General features: G+C 36.8%; 1 protein-coding gene across 1 annotated transcript in view; it reads left to right on the top strand.

Moving 5' to 3' along the window:
• Positions 1-12,412, top strand: part of LOC113119432 (gamma-aminobutyric acid type B receptor subunit 2-like) — a 212,309-nt gene that overhangs the window by 149,399 nt on the left and 50,498 nt on the right. Inside the window, exons 5-8 of the mRNA XM_026288931.1 lie at positions 2,722-2,787; positions 2,974-3,162; positions 3,763-4,005; positions 8,780-8,840. Coding sequence (XP_026144716.1) covers positions 2,722-2,787; positions 2,974-3,162; positions 3,763-4,005; positions 8,780-8,840 — 559 coding nt within the window. The remainder of the gene's footprint in view (positions 1-2,721; positions 2,788-2,973; positions 3,163-3,762; positions 4,006-8,779; positions 8,841-12,412) is intronic.

Here is a 12,412-nt window from a genome sequence, read left to right as displayed (position 1 = left end):
TTGTGCTTAAAAATGGGTTAAAATAAATATCTTATGGACTAAATTTGTCTAATTTTAATGAAAATAAAGCAATATATGACAAAAATCTCATATTATTGATATTTTTATTATAATAATGCAAATGAGTTTTGTTTAAAATGATTTTTATTTTTATTTTTTTATAGAAAATGTAGTCCATTCCTAGATTTCTGTTCCCTTTTAATATTAAAAGTGGGGAAATATATATATGCAAAAATATACAAAATATCATAGTTTAAAGATGTGACCATTTTTACTGCATTTATACATTTGTGTGAACAGTGAGGAGCTGACTCTGTAATCATGTGATATGCTAATGATATGCTAATGAGCTGTGATGTCATTGTTTAAGCATTGCATCTTTAGCTTTAGATGTCTCTTAAAGAGAATGCTAAAAAGTTTTCTTAGTCATCATCGTAAACACATAAAGTGGCAGGAATGCCATGATCAATTTTTAATCTGGTTATGTTTGTGATCTAAATAGCCATTGCTTCATTGTTGTCTGCTGTTTCTCCTACTTTGCAGTTTCCACCTAAATGTTTGTTGCCAGTCATTTTTTTCACCATGAAACTATTATGACTCCTATTACCTGCCTGACTTAGTACCTCCATTATCGCAATTCCCCAAATGGCGAAGAACTGCTGGAGAACTGTTTCTTCAAATTCTGCACGCTCAGATTTTTCACCAGTTGACATAAACTCTTAGAAACTGTAAATTCAACATTTTATTTCACATTGACATGGCTGTGCCAGAGCGACAGCCACCAGTTTTGCAGTATATTAACCCATATAAACAAAATGTTCTCATCCACACATCCACTGGGTTACCATTCACTGTGTAAATATGGGAAAGTCTCACAACCATGGTCTTGATAAAAGCAAAGCGATTGGTAACCGAGGTCCTGGGGCAGCCTGGCAAAGGTCCAGCCTGCATTTTGCCTGGCTGGTGAAGCTTGTGTCAGCCAGGTCTCCAGGACAGCTGGAGCCACTTACACAGCTGGAGGGATTCAGGTTAAGTGCCCACGCCGTCGGGAGCAGCAACAGGGTTTGTAACGGCTGCTGATTGTGAAGCAAGAAGCGCCTGACCCAAGCAGTTGGTCCTGAAAAGGGAAGCGGGAGTATTTCACACAATAGATCCAATATCTCAGCATGTTCTTTGGCACGGCTGAAGTGCAGAGGGTGGTATTGTAGCAAATGAGACAGTCTCTGAGAAACATCTCAAGGAAAGCTTTTACCACAGGCCACACATACACTTCTAAACAGTGTTTGGAAGTGGCCCCATCACAAACGCTGTTTATGTCAATGTTCCTGAGTTAAAAGCAGGTCTGGGATCAGATTTAATACAGCCGCTGTGATCTTACCTGTAAACTTTACTGTTTTCAGAGCTGTCAACAAAACGCTATCCCACCCACTGGAGTCATTATTTTTTACTTCTGCTTGAACGTGATAGTTTTTATCTTGAGCAGCTCATTAGCTGTGCATGTTAAATGCTCTTCCTGTAGCCTCGTGCTTGAGGATGACATCCCAAGAGGGAAAAGCAAAAAATAGATTTAGAGATTATTTCTTAAAGTCGCTGGTGGGCATTTCAATATCCCTGCAGCTGTGACACATTCTTTGATAAATTGGGCCTTGGCACCACTCAAACAAGACCGTCTGACTTCCACCTGAAAATCCAGTGATGGACAGATTCTCAGTAGCCGGGTTTCCATCCAAAGTTGCAAATTTTACTTGTGTGCAAAATTCTTATGTCACATAAAACATTTGTGAATAAGAACCGTTTCCATCCAATGAGTCAAAGAGAACAAAATCATCACTCCATGATAAAGTGTAACTAAATATCAGTATAAATAAAAGTGGGAGAAATCACTGAATATAATAATCTTCATATATAATGAATTACTTGTACCTCAGAATGAGCAGACAAAGCACAATTAATGCCGCCCTTGCTTTCAGAGATGGATGCCTGCTGTTTGGGAATGTAGTCGTGTAAGAGAGTTCTGAAGGCAATTACAAAAAAAAAATTCATGACAGACTTTGCTTAGGAATTTCAGCATGACCATAACAACATTTCAGATGCTATGCAACGAGATCGGTCTGCTGGTTAGTCAACTTATGCCATCCCATCCTGCAAATCACAAGTCTTTTGATGCACTTTGAATGCGTTTCCATCTGCCTTTATTCGCATTAACCCTTTTTGCACAGAGTTGTGCATTTACAGTGCATTTGCAGCTTTTGTTCGATAAGTGGTGATTTATTGCCGTTTATTAATTTATTTTTATGGCGTTAGTCAGAGTAAATTGCGAGGCGAATAAAGTCTCATGAATGTGCAGCCTTGTACACATAGATATGTATGCTTGTACAGTGGACCAACGGCCAAGGTCAGAATTTTTCGTTCAAAAACTTCCATTAGCCTTTAAATCGAAATGAAAGCCTACGTATAAAAATAAAATTCCAGTCAGTTTGCAAACTGTCCCTTTGCGCCACCTGGTGGTAATTTTGTGAACGACTTTAACACGAGACTGACGTGCAGTTAATGCTGTGGCCCTGCGGCGGTGGTACACATGGCGGTATTAGGCATTTTGGTTGCCCACCTACTGTAGGTAATATTGAGAATTGGTCCCTATACTGAAGTGTTACTGTTTTATGTAAATCTATTTAGCCATTAACTACCTGTTTTATTTTGTTCTCTATCCCTTTTCTATAGGATAATGATGTTAGAATCATCATCGGTCAGTTTGATGAGAATCTGGCCGCTAAAGTCTTCTGCTGTGTAAGTTAGCTGGCTTCAAAATCATGCTTCAGACTGTGAAAGGCCTGTAGATTTCTTTAACATACTCTACATGTGCCTCAAAAACATTTAGCTGTGTCAGCATTGAAATGACTGCCGTCAATATATTTTTTTCTTTGGTTGAAATGAGATGTGTGTTGAGTCTCTGATCTCGTGTGCGTGCTCAAGGCCTACAACCTGAACATGTATGGCAGTAAATACCAGTGGATCATCCCAGGATGGTACCAGGGGAACTGGTGGGAACAGGCGAACTCCACAAACTGCACCACTAAGAAGCTGCTGACAGCCATGGAGGGCTACATCAGCGTGGATTTTGAACCTCTCAGTGCCAAACAGATTAAAGGAATATCAGGAAGAGTGAGTGTCTGCAGTGCAGCGGGATCTCGGGAGTTATGAATGACATTTCTGATTTCTGACAGGAAAAAAAATCAGTTTCACCTATGAATTTCAGTTTCCGTAGATGCTTACTCTGGGCATTTCTCGGTTTTCCCAATTAAAATGGTTTGTGTTAGTTATTACTTACTCTTGCTGTTTTACCAAACATATTGATATTAATGACAATAATTCTGATAATGAAAAAAAAATCTGCGTATTAAAATGATTTCTGAAGGATTTTGTGACATTAAAGACTGGAGTAATGGCTGCTGAAAGTTTAAAAAAGATATTAATAAAATATATAGAATATATATATATGAATAGAACACTGTTATTTTACATTTTCATAGTATTTCTCAATATAACTGTTTTTACCATATTATTGATCAAATAAATGCAGTCTTAGTGAGGAAAAGAGACTTTTACTTGAAATTTACATCAACTTTCATTTTTGTAATTAAAATCAGTGTTAAGTAGAACACTATGAATGGTTTTAAAAATGTCTGAAACCAACATGAAAACAAATATCAGCTTTTTAGAACATGTTTCAAAGTAGATTTTTAAAAGATTTCTCATGTTTAGACGCCACAGGAGTACGAGAGGGAGTACAAACGTGAGCGAGAGCAGAAAGGAGTGGAGGCCAGCAAGTTCCACGGCTTTGCCTACGACGGCATCTGGGTGATTGCGAAGACCCTCACACGTGTCATGGAGCTCCTCAGACACAAGGAGAGGCACGACATGTACCACAACTTCACGGTGGATGACCGCGAGGTGGGCAGAATGGTTCTGGACGTGATGAACGAAACCAATTTCTTTGGAGTGACGGTAAGTGCTCTACAGCTCTTCTTGAAGACAAATAAAGTGTCTTGTTGGCCTGTTTACAATTCTGTAACTGCAAAAGCCACTGAGGCTTTCACGATTTCATTTTAGATTGAGCCGTCAAGTGACGTTTCCTAAAGCTGAAAAGTTTTAAAGGCCATATTGTGATCTCAAAGTCAAAAGAGGGCTACTTTTATTACTGCAAACTGGCTGCGAGAGGCTGAGGGAGGGCAGACATTTGAGAATGCGTCTTGGGATTGGAGGCTAGTAATGCTAAACATGCAATGTAGCTGACAGAATAAGAGCCAGATAAGAGGTAGGGAGATAGTTGGTATGCAGGGAGTGTCCCGTCTGCAGACATCACTGAATGTGTGTTTGTTTATGAGAACACACTGCTGCAGGCGGCCAAAAGCGAGAACCACAGAGCGCAAAAAGAAGGCAAGTCAGCAAATCTAAAGGTACTCACTGAGGCTGAACCGAGATATCTCTTAACAAAAACGGAAGGAGTAACGATATTGCAGTTAATGCTGTTGGTTTGGGAAATGAATAGGGGTTAATGTGGATTTTGAGTTTTAGTACAGTACGTCCTCCGGCCCTCCATCTTCAGCTTTTATCCAGCAGTTATCTCTCATGTGTAGCAGAGTATGTTTTATATTTGTCCAGGCTGCAAACAAACAATGCATGTGCCGCGAGACCTCAGCGTCGAAGCTTAATGGAGAGGAAGGAAAAACAAACACACATAAAAAAGAAAAATACTGCTGGAAGACCAGTGAAAATATGAGCAGAATGGCTAACAAGAGCATGTGGTCATTCTTTTCCCTCGCTATAGAAAAAGAGAAAACATATCAGTACAGTAATGGTTACTGGCCAACATTACAATTTATTAATATCAGTTTGTATTGTATATTTAATTGATAATTTCCTCTATTTTTACATTTAAATTACTTTTTCTGTCTTCTAACGTACACTTAAAGTGAATCCTTTAAAAACACAAATTATTTCATAATACTATTAAATGCAATCTTTAGCGAATCTTTAAGGCTAAAAAAAAAGGTTAATAATTTAATATATATATAACATTTCAAAGACAAATACATTATTAACACAGCTTTTTTGTTGGTAAAAATGTATTTCACCTACATCCTAGATTTACAATAGCTGTATGATCATGCTATCTGTCACTATGATTAATCATTAAAAAAAATTATAATATATAATTTATAACATAAGTATTATGCATTATATATATATATTTTTTTTAATATTTATTTTACATTTATTTAGACAAATTAGAGTTTTAATTTTGGGCACTTATTGGTTATCCTCCATAACGTGACAATAATTATCAGCATTTAAGTATTATGCAACAGTAAATAATATTCATGATCTCAGATTCGGATTTAAAATAGGACTTCTTCCTATCAAAGCTGAACGATTGCAGAGAATCATCTGGAACATAGTCCCATAAAACTAGATTGCAATCTGACTACAACAGATTTAGTGGTCCCACAAGGATCAGGCTTGTCTCGTACCGATGGCTGGGTCTTTGTCCAACAGAACGGGCTGTTCTAGCTTCTCCATCAGACTCTGAGTCCTCTGAGAAGAGCTATCGATCGAGTGCCAGCATGCCTCAGGAAGTAAAACATTATCTTAGAGAAGTCTCTGTGGATCATTTTGAGTGAAGACTGGTGCTGTGCTGCTTTTATTTGGTAAAGAGAAGGTTAGCACAACTTTCTTGATTCCAATCAAAAGTTTGAGGTCAATAGTATATGTATTTTAAAGAAATTAAAACGTTCTTGAACAGCAGAATTGCATATTAGAATAATTTCTGAAGAATTATGCAGCACTGAATATTCAGCTGTACCATTACAGAAATAAATTACATTTTAAAGTATATTAAAATAGAAGACATCCTAAAGTGTAAGTATTACAGAGTATTACCGCTTTTACTGCATTTTGGATCACATAAATGGAGCTTTAAGAAGCATAAGATATGTTTTTCAATAGCCTTACCGACCTCAAAATTATGAATGATCATTTAAGGGTCCGATTTCACATTGTTTTCTTGTATAAGGATCCTGACTATAAGGATTCTGACGAGGATCAAGAAACACTGCTTGTCAAAAGTGTCGAAAAACCTAGTTTGTTCAGTTTTGATTGAAATGTACACAGTTTAATGTACTTACTTTAAAGCATACAAAAAAACCATGACTGAAGAAATCAGGAAATGTAATCGAAATGTCTAAACCAAAGCCTCTTTTTGCAGATATAACAGCCGATGAAAATATTGTTTGTAAAGCTGTTCTCAACATTTGTAAAGTTTCCTAAAATGTGTTGCATTTGTATAGTAGGTATAGCATTGCTTTCATGCTTGTGTCAAGTTCAAAATGCTGTGGTAGTCACAGAATCTGGATCCAGCAGAAGAGTCCGAGAACATCACGCTTCCTCCTCCGCGTTTGACAGTTGGTGTCACAATAAGAGCAGCCATTCTTTCACCTACTCAAATCCATATGCAATTTTTATTATGTTCCAGTTTTTATAACTTAAGCATGTTTCTAGGTAGTTTTACCACGTACTTTTGTAGCTTTTTAAGTTACACAGTGGACTCAGTGTACTGCCTAGATTTAAATAAGAACAGGATACATGTATTCTAAAACATCATTCAATTTTTATAATATTAGAAAAGTTGAAAATAGACTATTGCACTGCAGATGTGGACTTCTGAGACTAGTAGACAACATCTTTATATATATATATATCAACATAATATCATACAAACATATAGCAACATCATCATTTTCTTCTATCACCTTCATGATCTCCTTTACAGGTTTGAGGGTGCCTTGCACACCTGTGTGACCTCCATAAGGCCTCCTGCCTGGCCTGTCCACACCTCTGTGCAGACACTCACGCTCACACATACTGATAAAAGGTGCCATCAACATGTTTGACCCGTCAGCCTACACCTGCAGCGCAACACAATCTATTTTCAGCTGTTCTAATGTTATGAAACCAGTCTAAAAAAAGAAACCGAGAAAGAGTGAAGTCTTCATTGAATTAACAAAATCTCTCCAACTACAGCTTGAGACTTAAAGTGACAGTTCCTCTTTCTTTCTCCCATCAAACACAAAAGGAGATGTTCTGCAAAATGAATAATGAAAGCGATGGTCCTGAACAACAAAATGTGACCGACGTTTCTCCTTGCTGTGTCTACAGTGTTACAAAAATGACATCCTGCTCAGCATATAAATCAAAACGATGTCTCGGAAACTATGGAGGATATGTAAATTTCCACAGGCTGGGCTTTAGAGTCTGTAAATTTCATTTGACAAAGAGTACTGCAGTTCACATTATATATTGTTTACACACGTAATTCTGAAGTGCAGCTTTAATGTGTTTTGTGAAGGCGAGCATTTATCCAGCGCGCCCACGTCAGAGCAGCTAAACAAAGAATCGTATTGCACTGGGACTGGAGTCTGCTCTACACTTCAAAGATAGCCGTTTTTAGAGATACGATCGCTTCTGAGCTGCCTCCCATGGTTTTAATGGGCTTCTAATTATTGCCATGGTAATGCAGTATGCCTCTCACCTGTTATTTTATTGGGCCGAGTGATCCCAAATCCTTTTAAATGTCTCATTAGGCAGCTTCAGGGGCAGACAGACTGCAAATTTGCACACGTCTTTTTCTAAGACATAATGAGCAAACTAGATAATATTTTGATCCAGTGATGTAGCTTTTAAAAATAATTTATGTAAAAATGCTACATACCTGTCTGCGCTTTGATCAGATATCCATGATTAACCTGCAACATCTGATTTGACATATGTGAATTCATGATTTTGCAAGAAATTCCTCTGTTAATGATTATGTTTTGTAACTGGATGAAATGATTTATTATTTATATTTACTTAACATTAACTGGTTTCTTCTCCTTTGAAAGATAAGTTTAATCCAAAGTTTCTTACAGTGCTCTTATGGTTGTGATGATGGCTCAAGGGCACAAACAGGAACTTGCAAGTACTCAGTACCCTTTTTATATTCCCCGGACCGCTGTTATTTTCAGCTGAGTCTATATCTTTCCTTCACCATTATGCTACTTCTTTCTAAGGCATTTATTATTTTATTAGTAGTGCTTGCTGAAGTAAGATATTTACCTGAATTCTCAATTTTATGATCCTGATACAAGTTGTTTTGTTGAAATATCTGATAAATATCATGCAGAATTTACCTATTTACATAAACATTTTGAGTTTTATGATACTGATACAGGATTTCTTATTTAGAAAAAAATGTATAAATAATATTTAGAAGTGCAACAATATTTTATTTTATTATTTTTCATTGTATTATCTTCTTCATTTAGTTTTTTATTATTTTATTTTATTTTATCAGTAAAGTATCCCAGTCCTCCTCAGTTGGCACAACCTGACATCCTCTCAGAGCTTTGTGTGCTCCTTTAATTTAACAAATCAATTGTGCTGCAATTAATTGTGTTTGCCTCAAGAATGCAATTAATTCACAGATCTTTAGTCTAATAAATGGCTTTAAAATCAAGCCCTGTGCCAGACTTCAAACTATACCTTCCCAATTTGTTGCTGTGCCAAGTATGAAGAATATGGCACAAGTTGGATAATCGATCTTTGTAAGATATTTCTTTCCAACTTGGATTTTGTGCCATGATATCAATCATCTCAACTGTGCAATCGAGACTTCTGCAAACTGTCCATTTACACGTGGTAAGCAGCTCTTGTGAAGGTTCATCGTTGTGTGTTTCTGCAGGGTCAGGTGATGTTCAGGAACGGGGAACGTATGGGAACCATAAAATTCACCCAGTTTCAAGGTAAGTCCATTAAATGGCCATTTTTCATGGTTAACAAGCCTTTTTATAGGAAATGCTGGATCAAATATATGTCCTTCAGCCAAAGTTGATTATCCTCCGTCTTACAGGAACATCTCACTCAGTGATAGTGTCATTCCGTAGAGTATGTGCGACAAGTATCTCAGCATGACAATTGTGCCATATACCGTAGATCGCCGTCATTCTCAGCGGCAATGTCGACGCCGTCCTGTAGCTTAATGGGGTCAGAGAATTCCCCTGTTCGGCCCTCCGATGTGATTAATCCAGTGTGTGTGTGTGTGTGTGTGTGTGTTTCCTGAGGGCAGAGGAGATTAACGCTGGTTTGTGGGATTTAATCTCGGAGCAGGGATTCCCCCCTCGCATCCCACAGCAGCCACAGGCCAGCGTTCCCCACCACCCTCTTCAGTCTTATCTGCTTCAGCGCAGAGGCTTCTCTCCATAGTGTGTTACATCACCTCTTCAGCAGGCCACAGGATCCGAGGGCTGTTTGGCTGAAGGGTGATTGAACTGTCTGTCAATATGAAGGCGAATAGCAGTCAGGGAAAAAGAAAGAAAAAAAGAAAGGAGATGATGTAGCAGTGCACTAGAGAGCAGGAAAACAAAAAACAATCGGTTCACTCTGAGAAGAATCGCTGTTTCTGCGTTCCTTTGTGTTATTATCATTCTGAAACTGGTTTGCTTAGAAAAAATAACGGTAAATAACGTTATTTTTTTTTACTTTTTCTTTTTCTTTGGCACCGGCGCGATATGGTCATCCCAACGCTGGTTGGTTTTACAGATAGAAGCAAAACATCATCCAAAACTGTCAAGATTTATAAAACTGTAAAGCTAGATAAATAAAACTATGAAGCTTTGTTTTCCTTTGCGTGAACTTTGGATCATGTCACAATAACTTTTGTTTGTAAACTGTTTGTCGTAAACTTTTTTTGGTTTGGTTAATCTCTCAATGATTTAAGTCAAACACATTTAGTGTGTAGGCCAATATAGGCTATTCGGTTAGTCAAGTCAAGTCAAAGTCAAACTAAATTTGGCTTTTCCATCACTCGTTTCTGATGTGACACTTCAAAATGTGCATAAAAACATTGTGATGGAAACACATTCATTTGTTTTTCTGTTCACTCAATCTATGTTCACTTATTTATTCATCCATTCGTTAACAAATTTTATTTACTTTATCATTTATTAACTCACTTTCTCATGCACTCACTTATTCAATCAGAATATACTAAACAACTTTTAAAATCTGAGCAGACATCACACAGTTGCTGACTTTATAAATGGAAACAGAGAGAACTGGTAAACATAGACTAAAAGGCTGAGGATCACACACTACAAATCTTTCAAGTTGTTGCAAACACAACACACTCACACAAAACATGTGCCTGATGGCTATGAGCTGCATGACAAATGAAAGCAATGTGTGTTATAAAATTGGCTTAGAATATCAACATGTTTGATATCCTGGATGGACACTACACGATTCTGTCAAAATCTGCAGCCTAGATATGACTTTAATAAAACTAGGATTGTCAATGCCAGACTGTAAATTGGGACAAAAATTAAAGATTAAAAATATATGTAGCATATTTCAGCTTTGAGTTTTTCATTCACTCACTCACTTTCTTGCTCATTCACCCATTCACTTTATTCATTAAATGACTGTTCTTTCAGTCACACACTGACTCATTCATTCACACAAAAATTTGTCACACAAAAGTTTTTAATTAGTCTTTTTATTTTTTTCCAGTAAAAAAAGAGATATATAGAATAAATAAATGAATAAATATATACATATCCCTGAAAAAAGATATATTTGATTGAGAACAACACTGCATATGATTTCATTGACTAGTTTTTAGAGAGTGCATCATTAATACAAGTTTATTTTATCTTACTGTACAGACATATTATGTTTCTCTATTTTGTTTATTTTTTTTACATTGTTCTACTTTTTTACTCTTAAAATTAAATTAATTGAAAAGATCTGCCTTTAAAAATTGGATACTTTAAAGAAGTATCCAATTTTAGATACTTAAACTGGAAAATATTTTAAGAATCATTCTCTCAAATTTCCTTGTCAAGGTTCCATTCATTTCCAACCTGCTCTCTGCTCATCTCTCTCTCTTTTCCTCCTCTCCCTCACTGTAAAAGGATAGGAAGGGGTAGCCCAGGCTGAATATTTAAAGACGTTCTGATCCTCAATTGAGCCTGCCATCCATCTTTAGAGTCCCAGTCTGTCAGCTCCTATATCACACCCACTGCCACCACACACCAAACCATCTGGACAAGACACTCAGAGCCGTTTCTTAACCTAGTTATTTGACAGTGACCTCCTGGCAAGATGTGTTCTGGCCAAACTGTTTCTTTCTCACTGCATTTATGAAAAAGATGTAGCCCCGATTTAACCCATTAGAGTTGACAAATTTTAACTGAACACTGTCTATTAATTTACATGATTGCAGTCTTTGCAGTGTCCCACTGATCTCATGGTCAAAGTACCTGAATGATGACAAAAACATGTACATGGACATCACTGATTATTCACAGTCAATGATTCTCCTGACACAGCAAGACGATCTAGAGCACGAAACAAAATCTAGTTCGGTGTTTAAATTGTTCTTGACATTAAAGTTTGGCCTGGTTGAACCCACAGCAGTTAAATGCAAAAACCTAAAACCATCAGATGAATTGCACTGAGCAGAATGTGGGTTGGCATCCCAATTCATATTCATGTGGTAAATGTTTAGCATTAGCAATCTTGGAAACACATGTATTTCCAGGAGCCAAGTGATAAATATCTTATTTCCCATGTTCTCTGTTTTTAAGTGAGTTTTCTTCCCTGTGAGTGTGACAGTCAATACACAAGCAGTTGTGAAGCGCACACCAGGGAGAAATATTGAGTTTTAAGATGGCTTTTGGAATTGACTTGCTTTGTATTTGGCCTCAGAGAGTAAGTCTTGTTCTGCTGGGAGGTTATTGACACTAAGCTTTATTTTATTGCATCTGTGGATACGTAACCTTAAATTTCACCTAACCATCCCGTTTTCATCTTTAATACCCAGTTCAGTGTTATTCTTGTCAACAAGGCTTTTTGTTTTGTCAGCAGTAATAAAACAAAACAAAACAAAAAGATTGCTTCATTGAGATAATTAAGTGAAAGATTTTAATACTGCACTAATAATGTTTTTAGAAGGAATTTTCTGATAACTGGTTAATTGGCTCATTCAAATGCTTTATTTATATTACATGAAATTACTAAATATTTATTTGTTCTTTTATAGTTTGGCACATTTTCCTTTTTTCATATTCATTTTTGTTTTGTTATGCTTTCTGAATAAAGTAAAGCTGTTTTTCTGAGTTAGACGGCATGAGACAATGTTTGTCTCAAATCATTGTTTTTGCAGATTTGCTAATCTGGTGCCTTTTAATTGATGTGCAAATGCATAAAGTTGCAATTTACATACTTTTTTAGGTCAGCGTCGCCCTGAGCATTTTTGGACAATATGTTGGACTAGTTCTGCAGTGGAGGGCACAGAAGCTAAATTTACTGTCTA

Source organism: Carassius auratus, chromosome 19 (genome assembly GCF_003368295.1).
Source record: "Carassius auratus strain Wakin chromosome 19, ASM336829v1, whole genome shotgun sequence".
Lineage (NCBI taxonomy): Eukaryota > Metazoa > Chordata > Actinopteri > Cypriniformes > Cyprinidae > Carassius > Carassius auratus.
Note: the sequence above shows the minus strand (reverse complement) of the source record. Positions and strands in the feature narration are given on the sequence as shown.